Source organism: Falco peregrinus, chromosome 5, assembly GCF_023634155.1.
Source record: "Falco peregrinus isolate bFalPer1 chromosome 5, bFalPer1.pri, whole genome shotgun sequence".
In the NCBI taxonomy this organism is placed as follows: domain Eukaryota; kingdom Metazoa; phylum Chordata; class Aves; order Falconiformes; family Falconidae; genus Falco; species Falco peregrinus.
Genome location: NC_073725.1, coordinates 81,057,589 through 81,084,743, shown reverse-complemented (window position 1 = coordinate 81,084,743; position 27,155 = coordinate 81,057,589). Strand labels below are relative to the sequence as shown.

Sequence of the window (27,155 nt, the reverse complement as noted above, 5' to 3'; positions counted from 1 at the left end):
TAAAAGTGATCCCCTGTTCCCAGGTAAACTTCATTTAAGAAGCTAAGGTACGTGGTCTACCTAGAAGAAAAACCATCACCCAACCAGGGGAAAAATTTACTAACTTTTATTTCCATGCTTCTCTCAAGTGAAATTTAATTTAGTTAGATTTCTCATCTTGGAATTATGCAGCTATTTTGGTCATATAGAAAAAGAGAGTGAAAGAAAAAGCACCTAAACCATGTTTCCTTACAGAATTTGAACAGCAGATCTACTATAGAGTAGCTGTTCAACTGACAACTATGCTGTCATGGTTGTGCTGCTGTGACAGATTATTCACCAGAAGAACTGCAGAATATATTCTAGCCTGCATCTTTCTGAAAGCCCGGTACAACTAAAAGAAAAAGCTAAACTAGCTTGGCCTATCAGACTAATTAATCTTGCCAGTATGCTTTAAAAGACTCAATTAATATTCTACCTTAATTTAGTAACCTCCCTATGATCAGAAGGCAAACAGTCAATTTTTAGAGCATATCCAAATATTACAAAAGGACTACAGCCATTTTATAAAATGCAAAACCTTTAGAAATTTTTTTCTAGCCATTCTGAAGATTTTTGCATGTTGCAAACACAATTTCCAAAACTGAAATCCTGCCTTCAAAGCAGCAAATACGTAACTTAAATAATGAAAACTACGCATTACATTCTGAAAACTGGAGTTGTGCATAAATGTGAATGAAACACACAGAGGTATAAACCAAGTTGATACTTCAGACTAAAAGAAAACCCTCCATAAAGTTCTAATATTTACTTGAAAGTTCACAATTGTAAGTATTTGCACCAATACCACCAAGAACAAGCCAAGTAAACCCCTCTGCACAGATTCACTTTAAAGAACAGACCAGCCCGTACATCTGTTTGGGAGCCACCTCCTGTGATTATTTCAAGTTACAGTATCTGGACCTGCATAAAAAATAATCCATCCTGTACAGCTGACTACCACTGATCTTCATTAACCTGTTACAGTGATAACACAATACTACAAACTGCATGGTGGAACACAAGGATCCAGAGCTGCCCTTATGTATTACCTTTATCTACATGGTAGATATATGTTTCTTGAGTCATTGCAGACAGCAGATGCAAAACATTAGTATAAATCCTGACTTTGTCATCGTTGTTATCCTCCCAAGTGTAATCCTGGATCACATTTAGTAATCCTCGCACAAGAAACAACACTCCTTGTTCTGGATGGTCCTACAGAAAAGAAAAAAGATAAGTCAAAAACAACACCACAATTACCCCAAAACAAAAATGGGATTATTTGAGGTCATTCAGGGGTTTAGAGTCACAGTATTAGCTCTATAAAAGCAAAGACTATAATATAATTAAAGCTGACAACTACTTTTCTTAAGTGTGCTTCCTGCAAATCCTTTTAAAAAGTTGTTCCAGTTTCCTTCTAAAAAGCCCATTTAACCCATAATCATAAATTTGATCTAGGCAGCCTCCACAGACAAATTTGAAATGCTTTGTTTTTGTCACTGGGGAGTAGTACAAAACTAACTGTCAGCTTCCTAACAGCTAAGCCTTTAAAATTAAACACAATGGGTAGGTTTCTTAAATTAAAATAATGTCAGTAAGCTAGAGAAACAAGTATATTACTTATATAATTATGAGTTTCAGAAGAACACCTACACTGGAAAGTCAAAGTTACAGACAATTAACAGTGTTTTAATATGAAAGGAATATAAAGACATCTGCTTTACATAAGCTATGAGGTTTTGCAAGTAGTTTTAATATTGCACCCAGGGTATTTCAAGCTGGCACTTGATGCAAGGATACCAACATATGCAGGACAACTCACAGCCCACTGGGAACATTTCCTTCTGATCATCTATCCCATAAAGTAAATAGGAGAGAAAATTATGGAAGCTAATTTCTGAATCCTAGTACTCATTAGAAGTTCTTCATTACTGAATATGACAGGCTGGATCTTCTGGCTTCAGTCATCTATTAAGGATCTGAATAATTTCTCTGAGCAGCATCCAGTTTTGACACAGCCTTCCTTTAAAGTCTGACTTCTGCAGCCAGTGGACAGCAATGACACCCCACAGTAGCAACCAGCCTGTCCCTTCCAACAACCCAGCACCTCCACACTGCTGAACATGCACGGCTTGGGAAACCCCTTCCATTGAAAACAGACAATTCACTGCTCTGATGATGAGGATTTGGACAGCACTATACTGTGTGTGGCTTCACCAAACATGTAGTCAAAGAAAAAAGGGAGGAGGAAACCATAAGGAATGTTTCAGTGAGGAGGAACAACCTACCTTCTCCAAGGACAAATGAATAAACCTCAAACCTTTTTTTTTAATATGCCATGATACTGAGCCAACCCTTGCTGGGAAAGAAGACTCTTCCCAGAGAGGGCCAGAGCTGTTAACAGAGGGAGAGAAAATCTTCAAGCCTTAGGTTTCCACTGCAGCGAAACGTTGAGAGGCAAAGGCCTGTCTTCTCTACACTCAATGAAGTACCTGGGCTATATAAGTTTTATCTTGGGTCTTACAGATTAATTTGTAATTTTTCCTCATCTTTTAGCTATAGCTGAAAGTATAGAAAGGAATATTATATATATCTCCCTAAAATTGACAATTGGCTAAAAATTGGAAGGGTGTAGTAAGGTAGTATTTTGTGAAATATTCATCACGAAGAGGAATCTTCTAATTATTGTTTTCATTCAAAAGATTAGGCAACCTATAACAAAGTAACCAAAACCAATAGAAACCAGAGCTCTGTAATTTTCCCCTCCTCAGGTATTACATTTTATGAGTGCTCAGCTGAAGTACCACTTCTCTGCAAAGATCTATTAAAACAGTAAATTATGTTTACACAATTAAATGATAGTGAGATCTCACTCTATTGCAAATCCAGTTAAGTGCAAGGTGCTATTGAGAGCATCAATACTGTACCTCCACCTCCAAACAACTGTCCTGCCACCTCATTTTGCATTGGGGTGAGTGATTTTGCGGCCAACAAGCAAATCAGTTCAGCACGCTCATGGAAAACTAACTGCTTATCTCCCACTCCAAGAAGCCCAGTCTGAATTTTTTAACAGGAAAGTCAAAATAGGCCTACGTGCTATTCATACACACACAACTTACCGGAACAACTAATAATGTGGAAAAAAAATTACAAAGGAATTCCAGGAGGAAGGCATCAGAAGGTCGCATCTTTCCATCTACACTGATCATTTTTGGCACTTCAGGAACAAGGCTCACTGCAGCTTTGAAAAAAGCATCAGCTACAAAATAAAAAAATAAGTTGTTGTATTATCACTCCAACTGTGATGGCAGTCATGCCTGTGATCCAAAGAGCTTTGAGTCTCTTTCAAGTAGACCACAGAAAATGAACATCTGCTTAACTGCAAAGAAACTCGAGACTCAACAGTGAAAACCTGGTAATTCAAGTGATGCTGTTTTTTCCAAAGAAGTTCCTACATCACTTGAGATTTCTGAAATTGTAATTCTTCTCCTTTGCTTAACAAGGGGACACTATTGTTTCAAATATATTGCATATATAACAAAAAAAAGATTAGCACATGATCCAAAATTTACTTATCTAAAGAAATGCTTATGCTGTGAGAGTGAGGAATCCAATGGGGGGAAAAAGATCATGCTATCTTGTTCACAAATTCATTCACAGAAGGCTGGTCAAGTTATGAGGAAGTACAGACAATTTAATTTCTCTAAGGATTTACAGTCATTAAAATACTAATACAGTACCAAAAGCTGACGTATTGCTGGTTACCTAGATAAAGTTATTCTTTCCAAGAATCGCAATACAGGAATTACAGAAACCATCCACCATTATGGCCTCGCAAAATAGTTATTAAGAGGTTTTTCACAACTCTTTTTATTAGGTCTCTAATCCTACAAAACACACGCACAAAACCCACCGCACTAGAACATCTGTTCCTCAGTTTACTAAGTTAATATTCACAAATTAAAAACAGTATTTTCCCTTTTGCTCTAGAAGGCTTCTGATATATGCTAAGAGTTCACACACACACACAAAAAAATTCTGACAGCAAGATTCTTTTGCACTTTCTTGGCTACCTTTCAAAATATCCAAGTATCCAAATCCCATTCAATTTGTTTAACTATATACTTCAAAGCATCCCTCAGAATTAATACTGTATCTTTATTTTACAGAAACAGAGACTGAAGCCGTGAAATCAAATTTTAGCAAAGAGAAAAAGCATTATTGGTGAAAGCCACGAGGTGTTAGATGGCTGGGATGGAGATACCACGGACAGGCATGCATGGGCATTTCCAGGAGCGTAGCTTGCTCTGGAAAAATTTGAGCACATGAGACTCCAAGCAAATTTGCTAAATATAGTACCAACTGGTATCTAATTTAAGCTTATGAGGAATACCAGGGAAACATGTGCTTTGGAAAAACTGTAATTCTTCTGACTCTTATTTCTTTTCAGCACACGAGCACTCAAGCCCTTCTGAACCTTTCAGTGCTTAGAATGCAGACCCCTTCAGTCAAACATATTTCCTTTTATTCTGCACATTTATTTTGAAGTGAAATAATGTTTTTTATTGATTTTCAACAACAACATGTAAGTTTACACGGCCAATCCAAAGGAAGGTAAGTAATCTTCCTCTGAGCTTTATGAGAGGAAGGAAAGCAGCAGCAGATGTTCATCCTAGCACAAATAAATGAATCGCTGTCACTTCCACAGCTGTCTCAGAAAAAAAAAAAACAAACCTGCATGCCCCACATCACTATATAATAAAAACATGTGACCAGGCAAATGAAAAAGTGTGTCTCAGAAAACAGTCTGCATTCCAAAGTACCCATGTCTGTGCAGAGAATACTCCTGCCTTGCGACATTATTTCATAATGGGACAAAAATGATCCCGTGTCTCCACAATAAAAGAGCTGTAAAGTATGTCACCTCTATTTACTGCCACCCTCCCTGCAATCACAGTCCTAGACACTCTCCCCTAAACTTTTGCCATAAACCCAAACCCTCTTTGCTATGAACAACTGCAATTTGATTTGATTTACTCTGCTTGACCTCCCGCTGTTGCTGTGAATGAGAGCTGCCTTCTCACCTGGCTGAACACCTTCAGAGGTGTGAGCTCCCTCATTACACCTGCTAGTAAGAGCAGCACGCCCACTTCCTCTGCAGGCAGTGAGGACATGAGACCCATCCACACCACCGACAGGACTGCTCACCGGGCCCTGCCCTCACTGCCACAAGCTCCTCTGTGCTTTCATCTTTCTCTTCCCTAGCCACAGGAGGTACAGGCAGACAGCTTTATTTAAAATTCTTCTCCCTGTCCTCATTCCCCCTGCCCAACGCAGAAAGGCAAGCCAAAAAAATTAATAAGAGCACAAAAGCAGTCCATTGTATTTTCTATGAGAGAGATGAGTATTTCACATTGGTACATCCAGAAGTACCAGCAAAGGAGAACGCGTTCATTTTGCTACAAGTTCAGCCAATCCATGCTAACCACAAAAGGTTCTTATGCTGGAACACTAAAAGCACATTCATCCAAGGTAAACGTGCTTTGTAAGAAGCAAAAATAAATTCACACTAATGCAAAGGTTTTATTGGAGACTTTGCAGAAAACTAACTGCCCTCCAAACACTACCACCCTATTGACTTGCAGAGAGGTGTCAGAGTATGCATTACATGCTCTGATGTGGACGAAAAGTTCATTAAATAGGTTGTCACAGATGTGCTGTTTTCTTAATAAGTATGAAATGAGCATCGGTATTTAATTCTGAATTACACGAATTATGAGGTTATGCAATAGTGCTTTCTCTGTGTCTTTTAAGAGACAATTCATAAAGCTATCGCATAGAGATGTTTCAAGAGAAAACCATACACCTGCTTTTCCTGGCTTCTGAAAGGTATAAGGAACCACTTACAAAGCACTGAAAACCACAGTGATGTTATGTTCTTGATTTAAAAAAAAAAAAAAAGAAAAAAAAAGGGGGAGGGAGCAGAGAAAAAAGATAGATAAAAAAGGCTTCTTCTGGTGAAGGGTGGGTTTTCTTAACTGCCTAAAGTACGATACTGCTTCTAAAGTGAGCCACTCTTAAGTTGGATAAGGGCAAAGCAGGCTGCACGTTACAACAAATCATCATGATAAAGTCTTCCCAGACTGCTGTTAATATCTTGTGCAGTGCTCTGAACATGACATACTTCATGCTTCGCTGAATTTATCCTTTCACAGCAGCTCCTTCATTTTGGTCAACCGTAATCCTATAAATCTTTCCCCTGAGCATACAAGCTGACCTTCAAGCTACAAAAACTTGGAAATTCATGTCAGCATTTCAGTAATGCTCTCCTACAGGAAAAGCAAGTGAAATTAGGGTGGAATGTTTTGCTATTGTCCAAATTCATGACTGGATGTACACGCACACATTTCATTATACATACACATTATACACACAAATATATGTGCCTCCATATAATTCTATACATCTATCTCTCTACACAGAAAAATTAAGCTTACATTGTATTTGCTGTAGCAATTTAAGATTTTGGGCAGGCAAAAAGCCAAGGAGGAACAAAGACATTAGAGATGGGAAAACAATTAAGCTCCTTAAGTCCACCTTCAAAGAGCAAAAGAGAGCCTGACATACCTACACAAACTATTTTTAGTCACGGATACAATTACACAAGGCTAAGTCCACCCGAAGGACAAAACCAGGGACCGTACGCAGTCTTCTGCATTCCACATCACCTTCGTGTCCTACAACACTGTTAAGTCTATTTTAATACTCCGAAGATTTTGCTTCCACATCTGACATGTTGGAAATTTAATGAAGCCTTGTACACCAGTGAAAAAAATTAATGGGAAGCAAGCATGGGGGGGTTTTGTTGCCTTCCCCAACACACCACACCACCCCCCCCTTAAATAAATTAATGCATTGCTGTTTTGACAACCGAGCATTGCAAATGTTTGGAACTCCTCCCCATGTTGGTGAGGTCACCGTGAGAGTTTTGCCATATTGTTGAAATGCATTTTTTTCCCTTGAGCTATGAACATTCTATCTTAAAATCCTCTACACATCACTTCCAGTCCAGAAATGACAAAGAATTATTTGAAGTAACAAAGGTGAAATAAGAAAATGAATGTGCTGCTGCTTGGTGAACTGGAATGTATTATGTTAATTCATGTTATTTCATACTAATTCATAGTATGCAATAGCTGCAGATAAAAAGGTAATTATGTGGATGAAGCTTGCCAGTGCTAGTTTGAGAAATAGCTTGATTATAGATCGTTAGCAAGGCCTTAATACTTCATACAGAGACATAAGTGGAAGATTTGTACAGGGAGATCACACAGTACGAGCAAGAACACTGCATACAAGGTACTTTATTCTGACGCTGTAATCAGGAAATGCAACACTTGCTGCTGCCCCCCCCCCCAAAAAAACCCCAAAAAACCACTAAATAAAAAACCCCAAACAACCACAAATTTCAGCCTGCCTCTCTAAATTCTGTGTAATCCCTAAAGACTGTGAGGTAAAGTATCAGCAGTCTTTAAAGAGAGCTCCATTACTAATACTGGAAACTCTGAAATAATAAATACTATAGTTAAATACTGTGGTTTCTCCTGGCCATTATAAGGTGAAAAAAAAAACCCCACAACCAAAATCAAACAAGCAGACACATGGAAAAACATGATACAGCACTGAAGAGTCAATATGGTTTCTGCAGAGAGAAAGCATTCCTCAGAAGTCTCTAAAGTTTTCCAAAGAACCAGCAAGTCTGTGTTTAAAAGTGACCTAGCCAATGCAAATACTAAGGTTTTTAAAAAACATTCAACAATGTCCCTCACACAAAAGGCTCTTAAAAGAACTAAGCTGACAAAAGAGAAGGAGGAAAGTCCTCCTGAGGATTCGTAATTTAATAAAGGATGGAGGGGGAAAGAGTGGGAAGAAAAAGTTTTCACAGTAGAATGAAATGACTACTGCATTCCTTAAGGTTTTGCAGAGACATGTCCTTACGATGAGCTGGGAGGTGACAATGTTTGCAGACTGGTCTGGAATGTGACTGCAAAGCGTCGCACATGGATCTCATGATTCTGAGCAATAAAGCAGCAGATGAAACCTAATATTAGTAAGGCATGCGGGGAAAGAAACAGCCCTTGCTATAACCGTAGAAAGATAAGCTCTATATAGGCTATTTACACTCATAAAGGATTTCTGGAGTCATTACAGATTGTTTCCTGAAAAACTACATCTTAAACAACTGTCAAAATGGCAATGCAATTATAAGAATCATTAGGAAAGTAATGGAAAACTGAGGTGTCAATTGTATCATTTACATAGCTGTTGTGCATTTACATCTGGAATACAGTCCTGATCTTTCCATTTCCAAAAGGATAAAAGGAAGATTAAAAAGGTGCTAAGGCATGGACTGGTTCCTTATTAGAAAAGACTATACTGTCACAAAATTTTCAAGAACGTATCAATTCCATCTCAGAGGCAGCATGAAGAAAATGAACCAAGAATGACGGACTATTTTACATTATCACTAGTAGATCAGCTGCATGCACTGAAACACTCGGCCAACATTTAAAAACCCTACAGAAATAAGTCCCTAAGTAGTAGATTTCAAAGTAGCATGTAACTGTGGAACTCACTGGCACATGAAGTTACAAAGGCCAAAAAATAAAAACTGATTAAAAAACTGAATTCCTAAGGATTGGTCCATTTATTTTATTAAATACTATGGTCCAAATGCAGCCTTTGTTGAAGGATGTATTTAGACCACCTGCAGCTGAAAGCATCATCCTACATTATTGTTTCCTGCATGTTCCCTTAGGAGATGCTACTAGACACTTTAAAAAACAGGTCATGGGCTAGACAGACTTGAAGAACTGACAAACTGATATGAAATACCAGCCTGAAAAGCTTACAGAGAAAAAGATGCCATCTCTTTCAAATCATATGGAAAAACTATTGGCCAGGATAAAGAGAGGAACAAGAAAAAGCCCAGTGAATGGGAGAAGTTTCCAACTGTGGAAATCCCAGGTAAACGAACAAGTCCTAATTTGTTTAAATAAAGCATCATTTAGTATTCCTAGTAAGGAAAACTATCTCATCAGTTTCTCCCAAAGCAACTTTACTGCTTTCAAGGAAGACAGTATTTAAAAAGATAACAGAGACAGCATATACTGAGAAGTGTCACCAGAGAAGCGTGAGCCAAGAAGTCCCAAAATCTGTAACTGAAAATATCTCTTCAAACTCTTATCTCTCTAAATTCTTTACGTCAAATTCTCTCTATTTATATTCTTCAGATCTATAAAGATTTTAGGAGATTGGGAAAGAATACTAAAAATTGCTATCTAATGCTACTGAGAAAATACACTAAAACAACTATTACACTATGATTAAAAATTGCTTTTTAGATATTCCATACCATACTTTCTCCAAAGTGTGGCTGAAGCCTGTCATAGTTAGAGAACAGTCACAGAAAAGTAACATTTTCTGAAGTAGAAAAAGATATTCTTTTTACAATCTACAAGTGAAACTGTGTTTCATGTATGCTTCACAATTAAAATCTACATTTGCTAAACAAAATAAAAATCTGCATTAGTTCTTTGGGGGACAAAGACTCTCCATTTTTATGAAGTTTTACATTTGACAATATTCCAGTGAAATTAGTCACACAGAATCAGTTGAATTACTTTATTCACTCAGCATGTTACTTCTGAAGCGAGGCAAGGATTTCACAGCCTTTAAAATAAAAATGCTGCACAACACACATTACCAGAAAATTACGTCATCTCCACCCACCTGCTGAATGCTGTGACCAACAATTAAAAAATTACGCTGTCTGTTCTTTGTCAGGCATTTCCACAGGGAGGAAATATGTGCAATTAAAATAATACCTATATCTCAAAGATCCAGAGGTGACACAATGGAGCATGCATTTAATCTCAATTTAGTCCAAGCACTCCCTACGACAGAAAGCATGACTGATGAGAATTTATTATTCTATGTTGGCAGCATGCAGCGTTCTGTGGCTCAGTTGGGGGGAAAAAAAAGCAGCAAAAAAAAAAGCACATCTCTGTAAAATCTAGCATTTTCCTTTCTAAGGTGGGCTCTTCATAGGCTCTCCAGAGGTACAAACTATGCAGCCCAGACAAACACTTAAAACATTCTGAAGATAATTACAGATTCATTTTATTTAAAGCACCTTTTTGGAGCTGGAGACAAAAGAGACTACTCATGTTTAATACATGCTGAATAGCATACCTGGACAGACATCCATCAGTGTATTAATACTGGACTTTCCATAAGGCTATAAATTCATGTTTCTGACCCAATTTCATTGTATTAAAGAAAATCTATTCCAAGAAAAATTACATTTTTCTAATACTGAAGTATTTGGGGTGAGTTCAAACAAGCATCATATAGTTGCTTTGATTAACAGTGTGGCAAATCCCAGGAGGGAAGGCTCTGATTTGATAGAGGAAATTGGAACAGTGAAACACTAGGACTGACAGCCTACTGCTGCTGCCTCTTGAGATTGGGAATGAAGCAAAACCCAAACTCCTCCAGCTATAAGCAGATTAGCTGTGGCTCTCCAGTTGTTGGTAGTTTGTCAGTGCAATCCTCAGACTAGCAAACTTTATTTACTGTAATGACCTGCACCATTCTCTTTATAAAATAATAATTAAAAAAATTTTAAATTCTCCTTATCTACCCTAACAGGTAATTTTACTTCTTTTTTGAGTTAGATACATTGGCAATTTAGAGAAATCTTCCTGTTGCCAACAGAAGTCTATCCTGTGAAATTCTGTTTTGTTGTATGTTAAAGTGAAAACTGAACTCACTGAAATAGCTAGGCTCCCAATAGGAACTTAAAATTTAAAAAAATCCAAGAATTTAACTTGCTAAGAACAACAGCTGGTCTCTTTAAACAGAAACTGCCTGCACATGCACACATGCATGCCCCACTACTAACTGAGCTATCAGATCAGGTACATTACTTTTCAGTTTTATTTCTCTTCCCAATTTTAAACCAATTAAGCTAATTCCAATCAGCATGAAATAAAGGTTACACAAAAGGCACAATTTCACTTCCTAGCCTAAATGCTACCATTGAATTGCTCACTCTTAAAACTTCACTTCTTGCTGCATTGGTTTTATTAGATCAGCGTCTAGTTGGCATCAGTTAACTCAGTTACCTGACTGGATTTAAATATGCTGTTATGAATTAATCAGTACTTCTTACACATGTGAAATACATTCAGCTGAGATACAGATTAAACTGTGTTAAAAGTAACTGCCAAGAACATGTTATCTGACTACAATACATCAGAATATAAAAAAGACAGTTCACAAAAAATGCCTGGTTCCCCAAAAAAAGACTGGTGTCACTGTTGCCTAACTAGTTAACACATGCTAGATTACACTCATGAAAGTGACATGTCTCTGAATTACAAATTATGCCCAAAATAGCTTTCCCAAGGAAGCAAAAGAGCACATAACAATAAAATCTTAGTAAACAAAGTGAGTTACCAAACACCAGTTCTGCACATGCTTCACTTCAACAAAAGCTGAGATGGACCAAATGCTGCTCTCTCTAGCTTGTGGGTCTAAAATTCAGGAGAGAGTAGTCAATAAATATGCCTTTTAGAGGCTGAATTCATAATACTTTGCATATACCTGCTACCTTAAGATTTCAGAATGGGGATCCTTGTTTAGCAAGTGCACAGTGTTCACATGTCAAACAACAGCTGTGCATGTCTATAAACTCTCACACTGAAAAATCTGGACAATTGTTGGGGTCCAGGAATCTCACTCAGATAAGACTTGGGTCACAAAAATACTGAAAAAGTAGTTTATAGATTGAAAGATTATTAAATCACAGAAGCTGCCCCCAACATGGACACGGCATAGCCCTCAAAGACCAAATACTACAGAAAAACTGCTTTGGATTTGCTTCCAACAAGAGATGCACTGCCACACAGCAGCAATAACAAAAATTGATATAAAGAATTAAGTAAGCTAGTCAATTAAACAAAACACCATAGGAAGAAAAAAGCAAGTCTATTTTTGGTAAACTCTGTTATCTAAAAAGAAACTGCATAACACTAACTGCACAACAACAGACTTTGCAGATCTTTTATTTGCACAACATACCTGGACACAACAGCCAGCTTTATGCTAAATCCCTCTGCTTTGCTATATGGGCAGCATCAGATTCAAAACAAAGAAATAGAACAGTCACTCTGTACTGAAAAGTCTTAATCAGCATCCTAAGTCAGCTTGTTTCCGCAGCTGGAACTTACTGGTAAATGCAGAGCTTGGAAAACAAGCTCTGGTGAAGAAACCAGAGCTAAAACAAAGAATTAATAGCCACAACAAAGATGATACAAAGTAATCCAATTTATTACTCTCACAGCTCCACTGAAAAGGTGTAAAGGAAAAGCATGTAGCATTGGAAAGCAGACATTTAAAGTCAGTATTAAAATTGTGAAACAAAGCAGAATGACATCACTTTGAAAAGGAAAAGAAAGGTACTGCAAACAGCTAAAAGTACGAGAAAACTTCCAGAATAGGTAACTGTCTTCCTTTCGTGATATGAACAGGAACACAATCACTTTTTTCTCCCCCCAAATCACTTTTTGTCAGAATTTCCAATTACTTAAAACTGAGCTAACAGGATGGCTAAAAAACATATTCAGGCCATGGTTCAATCAATAATTCAGATCAAAAAAGAAAATGTATTTTTCATTCTTCATATTATCTAGTATTATGCCATTGTATCATTCTGATATAGTGGCATATTTTCTTAGCTAAGCATTTATCATGTGTGTGCTTTGATAGCAACTTTCTGGTGTCAGACGTAAGTTTTAATTCTTTTCCACTCGTTGCAGGATTCTGTCAGCCTGTGAACTACTACACAGATGAACTAGTTTCTTTTTCCACATTTACAATAAAGCACATCATTTATGATCAGGGTGCTTGCATAATTATGCAGGAGAAAAACACTCCACATCTTCCATACTTTCTAAGTAATTTAGGACAACCTACCTCATAGCCATGCTTATGTCAACTAGAGTCAGCTAGCTGTCTTGGTTATTTAGATCACAGGATTAGTGTTAGAATTGAAGAGCTGCTTCAATATGACAAGTTTTCACTGCAACAGTTCTTGAAACAGGGCTGTATTTTAATTACATCGTAAATATACTTCTATGACTTCTGATTTCAACCAAGTTATTATTCACAGCTAGAAATATTTCTGAAATAAGAGAACCTTTAAGCAGACAAATTCACACCTTACCTTGTGAAAGGCACTGATTTGCAAGAGCAACCTGTCCAGAGTGTAGATACAGATTAAGACGTGTGAAGATACCACTCAGAGATGGAATGGTGATGAAGCAGAAGGCAACACAAGCCTAAAGCAAATAAAAAAATGAAACTGAAGAAAATTCCTAACAGAGTTATAGGAATCATTACTGATTTTATACACAATTAGGAAACAAAATATGTAAAACACTTTTGGGAAAGACTTTCAATAAAAAGCAAAGTCCAAAATCAGCAACTTCAAATTCCATAATTATAACAATATTTACTATTATTGATTACTGCTATTATGAGTAGATTAGCTCAAAACTTACTCTATGACTCCAGCTCAGAGTTCCTCTCTGCTCAGGTAACTAGCTTTCAGCTCAAGACCAAAATCTAACTAGAAAGCGGACTACTGGTCCTTGGGAACATTCCATCTGTCAAACTGGTCAAAGCTGGTGTGTTATGTGTATTTGGGAGGAAGAAGATCCAGTGCAGCGTGCTCCAGCTTTAGACCTACTGGAACAGCCCAAACACCCAGGTGGAGCCAGCAGCACCCAGTCATACAGAAGCTGCTCAGTGTCACACTAGCTATGCTTTCTCTGGGCCACCATGCACAGGTGCCACGAACAAAAAGCCATTCATTAACGGTAGCATATGCAAACACCTCCCCAGCACATAAAGATGAAGACTGTGGTTTCAGGTAAGAAGAGGGCAACACTAACAACCTGCATAGCCTCTGCAGAGTTCAAAGCTCTTTTGACCATATCTATATAGACTCAGAGGCACTAAAAGCAGAAAGAAGCACTTTTTTTGAAATTCAAATACTGATTTCAGCACATCAACACTGATATGAGACAGAAATTAAAATTTATTCTTTTCCCCCTATCTCCCATTCTCTCCGTGATTGAGTTATATAGAAAATAAGTATTTTATTTCAAATATAATTTGAAAAGCTGAGCTTTCTAGAATTCACACAAGCACTTTCCCAATGAACCTTCCTTTGCGTAGGGAGTCAATCTTGCTGCTCTTTTTTAACACAGAGCTGCTATTAAATGCTTTCGGTCCTTGCTTTCTTAAACGACACCATTGGCTTTAGAGAGTAAAGATCAATGGTAACAAGAGAAAAGGAGACTATCAAGTGTCAAAAAATACTAACATATCATTTTGAAAAAATTACAGACTTAGGTGGCAGCAGGTAGTATTATCTGCTAAGAGAAGGCAGGCTCAAAGTTTATTTAGTCAGACCTACCCTGACAAATGCAGCAGTCTTTCTGGAATGATTTCCTTTCATCACCTTTCTTGTTTCCATTGCTAGTTGGTTCACAGACTACACATAAAACCCAAAAACAAATCATTAAGAAAAATGCACAGATTTATTAGGTCAGTGGCAAATAACAAACTGCATGTTCTATTGCATGCATTTACAGAACAGAAACTGTCAAAAGGGACCACGATAAATAAACACAGTGCTCTCAGACTGTTTAGTCTTTACTTGGAGAATTTTAGTGACCATTCCTTAAAGCAAATACAATTCTGAAGGTTTGTGAAGGTAGACTTGTTGGTTTATTCAAGGCTTCTGATCATCCCTTGCTTCCCAGCTATAGTGCTGTCATCACCTCCTTCCTGGCATAAAACCCACGATCTCTAGCTAACACCCTTATTTAAAAAAAAAAAACCAACCATAAAAATCCCCAAATAATAAAAGGAATAATAAAAGGATTTAAGAGAAGATACAATGTTGCAAAGGAATTGGATGCAGCTAATTCTCACCTGACACCTAACTCAATACAGAAAAGAGATTAACGTTCCCAACCACAGCAGGGCTCTGCCTATACCTGCAGCCAGACACTGTCTAATCTCTTCTGGATGGAGGATTACAGAAGAGAGAACCCAAATTCTAAATGCACAACAATGCCATTTATTTTATTAGAGATGAAATCTCTTGCAAGATAGCCAGTTTTCTTTGTTGCAATGACACCACGGATGCCTGTCAAGCAAGAACTTCAGAGAGCTTAAAGTGATAAAATGAGAGATAAGATCAAAGCCTACTTTAAAAACACCTGATAAAAAGACCTCAGACTTACTCCGATGCAGACCAATAATCTGGGCAGGGAATGGGAGAACGGCAAATATATCCCCACTCATTAAGATAATGTAGATCAACTGTAACTTACATGAATCAACTGGACTAGAACAGGCTCCAGATTGCAAAACATTGACCTGGCTTCAACATAGAAACTCAGCTGTTGTTCAAAGTCACGGCCAAATGAAACCTATGAAAGTCAAGAAAAACCCTGGATTTTACCATTGTAGGCCATTAACTTTAAGAAATATAAACACATATGCAGATAAACCACAGATACTCAAAAGTCAACATCCCCATATATTGATAAGAAAAAAACCCCACCATTAACAACAACACAGTACCTGGAGAATCTCTGTCCTTTTAACTGTCTGCTTTCCCATACTTAACCTTCAGGGCAACTTGAAAGTTTTGCTGTTTTTTTTTTTTTCCATACTCCACATCATCTTCTACTTTACAGATCAAGTATTTGTCAAGAAAACAAAATTTAATTCCTAGATTTGTGAAGTGTTTTCAAAACTAGCATAACTTGATTCTTTATGGCACAGGGACAAAGACATAGTTCATACTTAAAAAGCAAAACAAAAAATCCCCAGAAAAACAGAAACAGATCAGTGAATCTGTATTCAGATTCTTGTAATTTCTAGTTGATAAAGGGCCTCCAGGAGAAATTTTCCTAACAAGACATACCAGTAAGAAAAGCAGGTTTTCCTCTAGCTTGGTTAATAAATATATGATTATATAGTATGGCAAAAGCCTGCAACCTTGCATGCTGGCAGGAAAGAAGAGAAGACAAGAAACAACCCTTGTGTGAGAACATCCTACTTCTAACCCTCTAGATTTTAAAAAACCAAGTGCTGTCAGCTGGAGTGTCTCAGCTGTCAATTAAAAGCCTAGCAAGAAAAAGTCTCCAGGCAGTCTACATTTATGTATTCAAATAAGATTTTTTTCTAGTAGAAATAAACTGCATTATTTATTATTTCTCAAGCCACACACAGAAGAAGTTTTTACAGAAATAAAATAAAAATCAAATTTAAACCATACAGCAAAAGATCAAAGGAACTGCACCAGAAAACAACGGATTGCTTCTTACATTACAGACAACTGCCTTTGCCTTTCCTCTATTTGTGCCACCGCTGATTCTTGAGTCCTAGTCTCAAGAAAACTTCTCTGAAAATATATAATTTTCCACAAAAAAGCCTGACTTCAAGAATGACTATCACAGCTGCTTTTCCTTCCACATCTTCATGTGTGCTGGTTTAAAACTTATAACCAGTCATTTTGCTGCTATGGGATTTTTTTTTCCCCCTAAACCAAGACTACAAAGCCACATCAAATATTACTCAATGTGGAAAATGCTCCTAAAGGAAATTATACAGTATTATATTGCATATAAAGCTTAATAAAACAAAATTATATTAAAAACATATTAAATACCAAATCGTTACAGCTGAAGAGAAAGCAACCATCTAGAGATGAATTCATAGAATTGCAACACAGAACAAAGAGGACAAGTAGAGACAAAGCCTGTCAGCTCTGACTATGTGAAAGAAAAGCCAAGCATTGAGAGTACCTGATTAAAGCAAAAAAAACCAAACCCTTGAGAACATCTCCCTAAAACAACCTGACATCTCAAACACAACAGACAAGAACAAAAGATTTTTATTGGGATAAGAGGTTAAAAATTAACTTCAAGACAAAATAACTGGAGTTTTTGTGGGACTACTAATTTGATGATACAATTTATCCTATTTGTAAATTAAGATATGAATAACATAAAAGTTATATTTATTTTATGCTTTTTAAAGCTGGTATTGGTTCCATTTAGAGCTGGGTAGCAGGAACTGCATTCACATAAATCAGTCAGCTTTCTCTGACGCTATAATGGCAAGACTTTAACTGCTGTTTTATTGGTATTTTGCTTTTTTGCTACATTAGTGTTTTGCTTTAAAATACTTAACAAGTTTTACATGAGATTTACAAAACTAGCAGGAAATATGATTAAATAAACAACACATGCACTTTAAAATCTCATATTGCATCATGTCATCCTCAATACTGTATGATATTTATTTCAACACAGACATACTTATTTCACTAAAATACACTGGTTGGGGTTTTCAACAGTCTTAAGCAAGTCAGACACAGTCTCTGATTCAGCTACATAGGCACCTGTTTCTCATGGGGATCTCAGGAAAATCCGAGCTATAAGGTACACCCCAACAGTTGCACACAATTGTCACTCACCATTTTAATGAATCCATTTATCAAAGCTGCTAACATTCTTTTCTCATCTTCAAGTGTTAGTGCACTAGAAGAAAAAAATGTATATGGTAAATTTTAGAATATTGCTTTATCTTATTTATTTGTAAAGGTTCAAATGACACATGCTAACTTATATAATGTTATGTCCATATAAAATGTTTATTGCACACTAAGACCACTAAACTATTAATTATAAAGCAATACCTAATTTTAATACGAATATCAAGTAAACCAGGCACCAAACTGAATTTGAAATTTAAAAAAAAATAAATTGCCAGTAGTGTCTTTATATTTTACAGAATTTTGTCATGAGAAGGAAGCTAAGCTCATGTTTTTTACTGAAGCACGCAAATGGTTTCAGTCTCGTGATACAACATGAGAACTTGAGTAGGAACTGATTATAAAAACCTAAAGAAGTTAGTAAATCTATTCTTAGAAGAAAGTTTTCCTATTTAAGGGGAAAAGTTTTTACAATACACTTTCAATAGAATACGTAATAGTTAATGTATTTATTTTAGAAACATCATTAGCTTATTGTTTGGTTTGGGTTTTTTTTAACTAACCCTGCCACATAATTTAAAAAATAATTAGCATCACCTTGTCACAGGGCTGCCTTTTTGATGTTTTAGTACAAACAGAACTAAATTGATATGTAAAAAGTTTCAAGATTATCACTAATACCAATTCTACAGCAAGGGTCCAAATCTGATTTGAAACAAATTTACATCACATTAAAATCCAATAAGTCAAACCTGTTTCACTGAAAATGGATAAGCAAAAAGTTAAATTACAATTAACTAACATTAAATTAACAGTTTAATCCTTTTACTATTATAGACTTGGCTCTAGCTTTGACCTTCAGTATATTAGTTACCCATTTCTGAGCTCAGACACCAGATGGGAAGAGAACAATAGTTTTATTATACAAATTCAGTAAAGGAGGAAAGAAAATCTCAGCATGATTAGCTCATTAGTGCATTGCCAATCAAAAGAGCCAACTGATGGGCTCTGAAAGGCTCAGAAGACTTGTAATGAGATCTCCGGGTCAGTTATAGGTTTACAGTTCAATTCTGAATCAGACCCCTACCAGCCTAAAGGCTGTTATCCTGCAACAGCTGTTACGGGGTCAGCGAGCTCTACACAATGGTTTGGGAGTTTCCTGAACCAGGGTGTAAAAACAGATGCAGGAGTTACTTTAAGGTATGTAGAATTTACGATGTTTTGCCAATCAGAGATGACACAACACAACCAAGCTAACAATGTACACCACCTTATCTCAGCTAAAAGAACTGCTGACTGAAGGGATTTTAAGGATCCCAGTGAAATATCAAATTGTTTTGGCGACATGTCAGAGGAAGCATCAAATGTAGATTGCCATAAACTGCTTAATTTTTTTAAATAAGCTATTTTAGCTTCAATATATTCTTCTGTTTAAAGGTTGAAGTGGCTTTTAGTGCAACATACAGCCAAATAAGGTGCTCTAACCCAAAATAAAGCACTCTAGCCAGTATAAATTGCAATTACATGCCAAATCTGATTTCTTTATTGGCAATAAATCTTGCATTCATGGCATATCAAGGCCGAAACAGTTACAAGTTCCTTTACAGCGTCTGCCATACAAAGAGGGTTAGGCTCAGAGTGCCAAAAGAAACTGTGCCCCTACAGTTCTACTCAACCCAAACTAGAAGAAAAAAGCAGATTTTTGCTCTTACGATCTAAAATTTGGAGCACTGTGATTCTGGCTGTATTTTCAATCAGACAGAGATTTCTGTGTGATTTCTGCAAGATACCTACAACCACAACTGTTTTCCACATTGCACAACTGCTGTTCAAACACTGAGGATCCAACAACGCACCCAGGATCCCCAGCAACCTCAGCACTCAAAGTCAAGGGGAAAAGAGACGAGAAGGATTTAGGGGAAAGACACAGATGGTTCAAGAGCTTCTCCTCTGTTCTAGCTTCCTCTACTCAAGTTCCTAGAGACCTTCCAAGTGTCCTTTAAAGACTTCCCACCTCTTTGTAATGGCTGAAAAAGTAGGCCCAAAAAACCAGATGCAATTGAGTATGGCAATCTGTGCTATAATAGCTACATTTTCACTTAAATCTCAAAAATAGTTTATTATTCACTATAACTCAAAGATTACATTGGTTTCACTCTCAAAAATATTTTAAAAAGATTGTTTAGTCTCTGCTTCACTAGAAAACTCTACAAAACTGTTGCTACTTTCCTTTTAAAATTCTGCTTCACTATTCAAAATAAAGCAGTAATTAAAGAGTAAATGGTACATGCTGCCACTTCACTGTGCAGCTCTTCCCTCAGCACTAACTGGATCCATGTCTTAATCCACCATGAAACAAACAGCCTCAGGCATGTGAAACTGTACACCTAGCAGCAAACTTTGCAAAAACTATAGTTATGAGTAAAATTAATCTATTTTTTATTTTTATTTTATTAATTTACTATATTATGAGTAAAATTAATCTTACTTCACAGAATCATGCATCGTCTTGCAGATATGCAGAAGAGCATTGAGTATAACAGGATCCTTTGTAGATTCCTGTTGATGCCTATAAAATATTTTAGAAAAAGTGATGAAAAATCCTGCTCTTTCAAAATGAAAACCAATGAGTAATACTATTCTAATGCAAAACTCCAATCATCAGCATTGTATGACACTACAGAAATTTTATATTAATTTTTTAGCCAACAGAACTCCAAAGATCACATGGTTAGCAGACATATAATTGCAACAAATGCTAGTCAATAAACATCTTAATACATGGAGCTTTACTGCCAAGCCACAGAATCTGGCTCCTGAAGGGACAGAACAAGCTAAACAAGTGATACATTGAGGCAATCTATGAACATCAAAACAACGCAATTCTAGATCTACCAAGAAGAAATACGGTTTCTCTGCTACTGATGGACAGGCAGAAAGGATAAACGCCACATTTAGGTACAGAGGCACACGTGCAGTGGAGCACCGCTAAGGGGCTGCAGCACCTCTCAAATGAGCAAAGGCCAAGAGAGCTGGGACTGTTTAATCTAGAGAAGGCTGCGGTGGGGGCTTAGTACCTGAAGGGAAGGTGAAAAATTAAAAAATGTTTCAAGGAACCTGTGAATTATTTGAAAAGAAAGGGACTGTCTGACTTTAACAATATTTGAAGATGAACCCTCATCTTATAAGTTAATTTTCAACTGTGGAAATACCCATTTTTCTGCATAATGGAGCTTATAACAAGAGACTGCTCTTTCTTCCTCCATTATACCAAGGTAACAGTTCTGTGCTGTCACACCAGCTGGAATACGAAATAATTTCATAAACCAAGTAAGGGAACATAACTTTTAAAAACCTCAGAGAACAGCTATTCTGTTAATCCACAGCAAGCCAGCATCAATACATTTACTTCAGTTTCAGCTTTCTTTGTGAACAGTTAAACAGTCAATCAATAGATTAACAAAACTGAGGCATTATTTTTCCCCCCCATAACCTGGAACACCTTCACAAGCTAAATGGCCTACACACTGACTCATCTTCCCTAGCAATCTTTCAATACATTCCCCAGACCCTCCAGAGTGCATTTAATCTCAATATTCTCCACTTACTTAATAAAAGATTCCATAATGCACTTGCAAACCTCCACTCTCACACTTTCCTTCTGGAACATATCCAGAAATGGCAGGAATTTCTCCTGAAAGTATAAATACATTAAATACATAAACAAGTAAAATTAGGTATTTTACAAACAACACACTAAAACAGTAAGTATTTTGGGTAAGTTTTATAATTATAGCTGGTTTAGTTAAAATTAATCTTTGAAGATAGTAATTAATTTTGAAGGATGAAAGAGTGGAACAAATGGAAAAGCACCAAAGGCTGAAAGGCATGTCAATTTATTGATTGCAGAGATCCAGAATAAAACACAGAACTGTTTGGATCAAATGTTGCAGATTTTTTTAAAAGCAGTCATATACTTGAAACAGCTTAAGATCCTGACAAATTCAGACATCTATGGGAAGAAAAGGTGGGATATTAAAACCAATGAAAACAGGCCACACACCAGCAACTATCTTGTGTGTAGCCTGGGCAACTTATGAAGGTGCAAGACACACAAATTTTTTTCAAAGATGTGGGTTTAGGTTGTTAAGATATTGAAATACTTAGTCTCTGTATCACCTCAAGAATATAGCGAGGGTAAGTTTTTCAGAATTATCTGAGCAATTTGTGAAAAAGCCTTGACTCCAAACCCACAGAGTCAGCCTTCAATTTTACTCTTCAACTGGTTTCAGAACGTTGACACCCACTGTCTTTGTTCCTCTTCCTCTGCCTCATATACAGTCTCTGACCTCTCTTAGTTTCACTTTGTTTCAATACCAAACTCAAACCCTATGATAGAGCATGCTAAGTATATATCATAACATACAAATGGCTATGAGTAATTACATGAACACCCACATAAATAAATGGTATTTTAACTTCCATTGTCAATTATGCCACAGTAACAAAGCAACTTAGAAACAGCCTAAGGAAAAAAAAAAAGTATAGAAAATTGGAATTAGAATAAAGAATATTTAAGTAGTAGCAGCAAAGAGTTTCTAAAACATTTCTGCACTTATCTACTTGACAAAACACCCTCTCACTATGTGACCCTGCATCAAGTCAGGTAAATTCTCTTGGAGAAACAGTGAAAAATAGTTCTTAAAAATTTATTAAACAGAGCATCACTTACCACTGAAAAAAGCAGAGAGAAGTCATAGATATAGGTAATAACTTTCTGAATAATTGACTGCAGCTGAAGAGGAAAAAAAAGGCAGGGCGGGGGGAAATGAATGATTGTAACACAAGTTAAATTAAGACTATTCACACCAGAAATTATTCTTCCCTAGTTACTCATAGAAAACTAGGTTGGAAGACACTTTAAGCATTCATTGATGTAATTTCTTTCCCCAAACCATGATTGACTACAGATATGCTGTTCTTAACAGATTTATTTCCAACATGCTCTTCAGAACTCATACGAACAGAGGCTGACCAGCCTGCCCAGGCGTTATTTGTTCTTTATATAGTCAGGCAGATTTTTCTGATCTATAGTCTGCACGCCCTTCAGCTCTCTAAACTAAAAAAATGCCAACCCAACCCACAAATAAACAAACAAAAATAATCCCAAACCAGTTTGTTAAATCTTCTTTTGTAGGCACTTTATCTACCCTCCAAATAACCACAAAAACCTTCTAGAACCTCTTAGTTGATCCATATCTCACCTGGCATGCAGTCTCAAGAACCAGACATGATAATTTACTGAAGCCTCAACAATGCCAAGTAGAGATTGATTACTTTGTGGTTTACTTCTGTTTAAACAGTCTGCCATGATTACTAATCTTCAGCAGAACACCACTGTCAATGTAGGAGTTAACTATTGCTGCTTCTAAATATGTAAATCATTCTGGTTTAGCATTTCTCTGAACCGAAAGATCAATGCACAGGGGAAAAAGGAGGAACAAATCACAGCACTACACTGTTCCAAAAGGCTTCCCCAATTACAGCCAGTGTTTAAAAATAATTATTTTGTGGTAAGAGACATCAGCAATGTTTAAGAATTAATTTAATCTAAGAAAACACACATCAGATTTTTACAGATTTGGCAAAATAAATTCTTACCTGTGAGTAAGCATCTTCAAATGCTCGATCAGGAGTCATGTGTTTGATAACATCAGCCAAAACTGTATTGACCTCTCGCTTCTGTGTAGCAAAAAATGAGGTTGCAATAGACAGTAATGAAATCAGCACAGAAATCAAGTCACTGCAAACCAGTTGGATAATTTACTTCCATTTACCAAAACATCAGGTTTCTACTGTGCTCTAGTTAAGTCAGGAACTTTAGCCATAGCTCCAGTAAATCCTTACTTAAACTGGTCCGCCTTCCATTAAAAAAAAAGGGTAAGAAATATGCGGTGCTGGGGAGTGGTGAAGACTCCTTCAAAGCTACATCTTTTGTCCCTGCTCATCTTTCATGAAAGGAAGTACATTTTTTTCATTCATTACTGAAGTCCTACACACTTATATTGAATAGGCCTAGTTTTTCCATTTTTAATACCAAACTGCTAATACACTCACTAGTCTGTATCAGAAAACCTTCAAAAGGAAATAAAATAATTTTCACCTACCGTAAAATGCCTGCATGTATACTCCACCCACACTTCAGCACAGTTGATATAATCCTAGGAATACGTGTCTTATGATTACCAGTGTTTGCAGCAGGTTACGAGCAATAGACTTATGCAAACATAAGAAACAAAATTACACTTGAAACAATTAGCTCATAAGGTATGAACAAATCTCAAAAGTTCTTCTGTAGAATTATGTTACGCAGAATTAAGTTATGCTTAAGTAGAAAAACAGGGATCATAAAAAGGCACCATATTTTTTGGCAACTGTGTGCATCTACAAAAGGTAAACCATGTCATGCTAAGTATATGCTAACTGAACAGCTGCCCACAATTTTGCCTTAAATGCAGAAACAGTAGTGAAACAGAGTGGACAATAACTCACCTGTGGGTTCTTCAGCTTTGTTATCACCTTCCAGGCTTCATTTAATATTTGAAGGCGATCATTTTCAGGAGGATCAGCCAATGCCAAGTTTAATCCCAAGGAGCGAAAGAGGAGATGCTGAAAGTTAATGAGAAATTTTAAATCAAAAACAGAAGATGCATGTCTGTCCAACACTGCTCTAGCAGGTACACTGTGCAGAAAGATCTCTTGGCTCAAACCACCTTTTACTTAAATGATGTGCAAGTTATGTAGGCAACTAAGAGTATAAAGAACTCTGTCAGACCACAAACAGGAATTGTTACAAATTACATACAGAAAGTTACCTTTGGGAATCCAGATTCATCACACTCTTTAATCATGGCAATGAAGTCCATAGATCTTGCAGCAATAAACTCTGCTCTGAATGCTGACATTACTGAATTCAACAGCAAAGCACTACAATGAACATAACACAAATCAATACAGCTCAACATAACAAAAATTTGGTTGTCCCTTCATTTACATCAATCTGAACTTCTCAGACTAACAACTGTCCAGTATCTATTCTAAATTTAAAAAAGGGGATAAGGAAGAAAAAACCTCACAAATCGAGCTTGCATTGATGAAGATTAATAGTGCATAAGCAAACCAAGAAAATATTAAGCCATCAGATACAGAAAAGGTAACTCAGCCTGTAGAATCCTTGTTCCACACAGGGTTTTTTGAAGCCAGCATTTTATCAGGTGTTTACTAGAAAGATCAAGTAAACCAGGAGCAGCTGACACATTTAGAAGCTTAGTCTCTTTTTAACTACAGTTCAGAAGTATACTTTGGGAGGGCAAATCTCATTGAAGTTTTTCTCACTGAATTGAAATACATTGATCTCAAAGGTCTTTTCCAACCTAAATAATTCTATATATGCATTATAAAAGTCCAATTTCTAGCAGCTGCATTGTTAGGATTAAAATAAATCCAAACAGTCACTATGACATATTTAGACATTTAGGAGTAATCATTCAGACCCGTATCTGTATTACTATCAAACCAAAGTTACTGATGGAAGAGTGAACTCACTGCATTACTGTGTATAACCCAGTTTACTGATACCATTATGCAAACATAAGAAACAAAATCTAGGATCATCCATAAGGCAATTCCTCTGGGCAAACTCGGCCATGAGTTAGCACAGAAGCTGCCTCATAAAACACTGTGTCCTTCACTAGGCTGAAACAGACAGTTGAATATAGGGCACTTTACCTTGAGGGAAATTCTATGGAGTGCTTAAAATAGCCCAGCATCCTCTGTGTTCCTGACTGAGCATTAGTGGTCCCATCGCAATTTGACTGGAATTTGCATTTTATCATTAGACAAGTACTTCCAGTTCACTAGGTATATGCTTTGCAATACAGAGAAGCAGGCTGTCACTTCTCACTTAGATGGCTACAACGTAGTTCATGGAACATGCTGAGGTTATTTAAAGATTTATATACTGATGCCTCTTGCTTTGTAGTATTTTGACAGTCATGAGAAGACATAAAACCACAGAACTCCACTTTAAAGGGAAACTACAATGCTTTATACAGCATCTAAGACAGATTATTCAACTTCCCAATAAAAAAAGGCATGTCCCAAAAACATTTCTTCAAAAAAAACCCCACCTTATTATACTCAACGTTTTGTCCTAAGCACCTACTCCACCTTTAAAACAAGAAATGCTAAAAGGTGATTTAAAAATAAGTTCCACAAAACAAATTAATACCTATACAAACCAATCAATATAGCAGAGCACAGGGATTACTTTTACCCATATTATACACTCTGATACAGTAACATCTTCACACCACATTTTTAAAATCACGTTTTCCCTGCACTCCTTAGTTGTCACAGAATGCTAATACTGGCACTTCTCATCTAAGTGATTAACATATTTTAGCTCCTCAGCCACTGCAGAATTGGACTGTGCAAAGCACATCAGCAAAAAAAATAGGTAGCCAAAACCTTTTACAGAGCTCAGCCTACCTACCCAATAAAATTAATTCAGATTAGCTCACAAGCAGGCCAGATTGCACTCACACAGCTCAGAAAGTACATACAAAACTTTCAGACCATCTTCCTGAAGTACTTGCTAAAGGTGGTCAGTCTGCGCAGCCTTCTAGGAGACATTTGGGATACTAATTTCAATGCTGAAAAAGGCAGTTGCTTAAATATTACCATCTTCCAAAGGTGTCAGCTGTTTACCATTTCCCTTGCAAAATGTATGTATGGGCTGAATGTAGCCAGTGGAGACCAGGGAGAAAGCAGGCGAGGAAAACAGATTAAAATGAAGCACAACCAGGAATCACAGACACGGCTGATGGAGAACACATTACCCATCCTAAACCTTGGCTAAGGAGCCAAAATGCAGCAACCAAGTTAATTAATTTAACTTTTGCTCTACCAAGTAATCTACCATATTTTAGATTTCACCTCTGGAAATTAATGCTCATAACCATGATTTAGTAAACTACTAGGAGAACAACAGCTATACTATGCATCTGAACAGTGTTTTCAAAAGGGAGAGAGAATTTTATTACAGGGACTCACAGCTATTACAGACTCATGTCTTCCACATTGTGCAATACTTACTTGTTCCCCAATTTTTTGCATCTCTCCATCATCTCAGTAAGCAGAACCTGGAAGAATTACTTATTAAAATTAGTAAGTAGAGACTCTGCAAATAAATTCAGCTTTAATTACTGTAAAGAAGTCTACTAAAAGCTGGTTTAATTACCTACCTAACATATTCCAATAATCCTGTCTTACTCTGTATTTACAACACAAGAAAACAATGGTGTAGTACAACATAAAACGCACCCACTGGAATAGGTACAGTGGCATTTTAATCAAACACACCATTTTATGGAAGTCAAATTTGCAATCCTTCAGCCATGCCATTTCTCCAAGTAATTACTTTTTG

At 36.7% G+C, this 27,155-nt stretch overlaps 1 protein-coding gene across 2 annotated transcripts in view; it reads right to left on the bottom strand.

Annotated features, from left to right (window-relative positions):
- The window catches only part of VPS35L (VPS35 endosomal protein sorting factor like), a 56,640-nt gene that overhangs the window by 9,202 nt on the left and 20,283 nt on the right, over positions 1-27,155 (bottom strand). For both annotated transcript variants that reach the window (XM_013295160.3, XM_055803807.1), the window contains 14 exons: positions 26,825-26,871; positions 24,544-24,655; positions 24,221-24,337; positions 23,836-23,889; positions 23,330-23,410; positions 22,401-22,463; positions 21,277-21,362; positions 20,157-20,237; positions 17,651-17,714; positions 15,495-15,593; positions 14,570-14,647; positions 13,313-13,427; positions 3,141-3,280; positions 1,071-1,236 (listed from right to left, as the gene is read on the bottom strand). In XM_013295160.3, the coding sequence (XP_013150614.1) occupies positions 1,071-1,236; positions 3,141-3,280; positions 13,313-13,427; positions 14,570-14,647; positions 15,495-15,593; positions 17,651-17,714; positions 20,157-20,237; positions 21,277-21,362; positions 22,401-22,463; positions 23,330-23,410; positions 23,836-23,889; positions 24,221-24,337; positions 24,544-24,655; positions 26,825-26,871 (1,303 nt within the window). The remainder of the gene's footprint in view (positions 1-1,070; positions 1,237-3,140; positions 3,281-13,312; positions 13,428-14,569; positions 14,648-15,494; positions 15,594-17,650; positions 17,715-20,156; positions 20,238-21,276; positions 21,363-22,400; positions 22,464-23,329; positions 23,411-23,835; positions 23,890-24,220; positions 24,338-24,543; positions 24,656-26,824; positions 26,872-27,155) is intronic.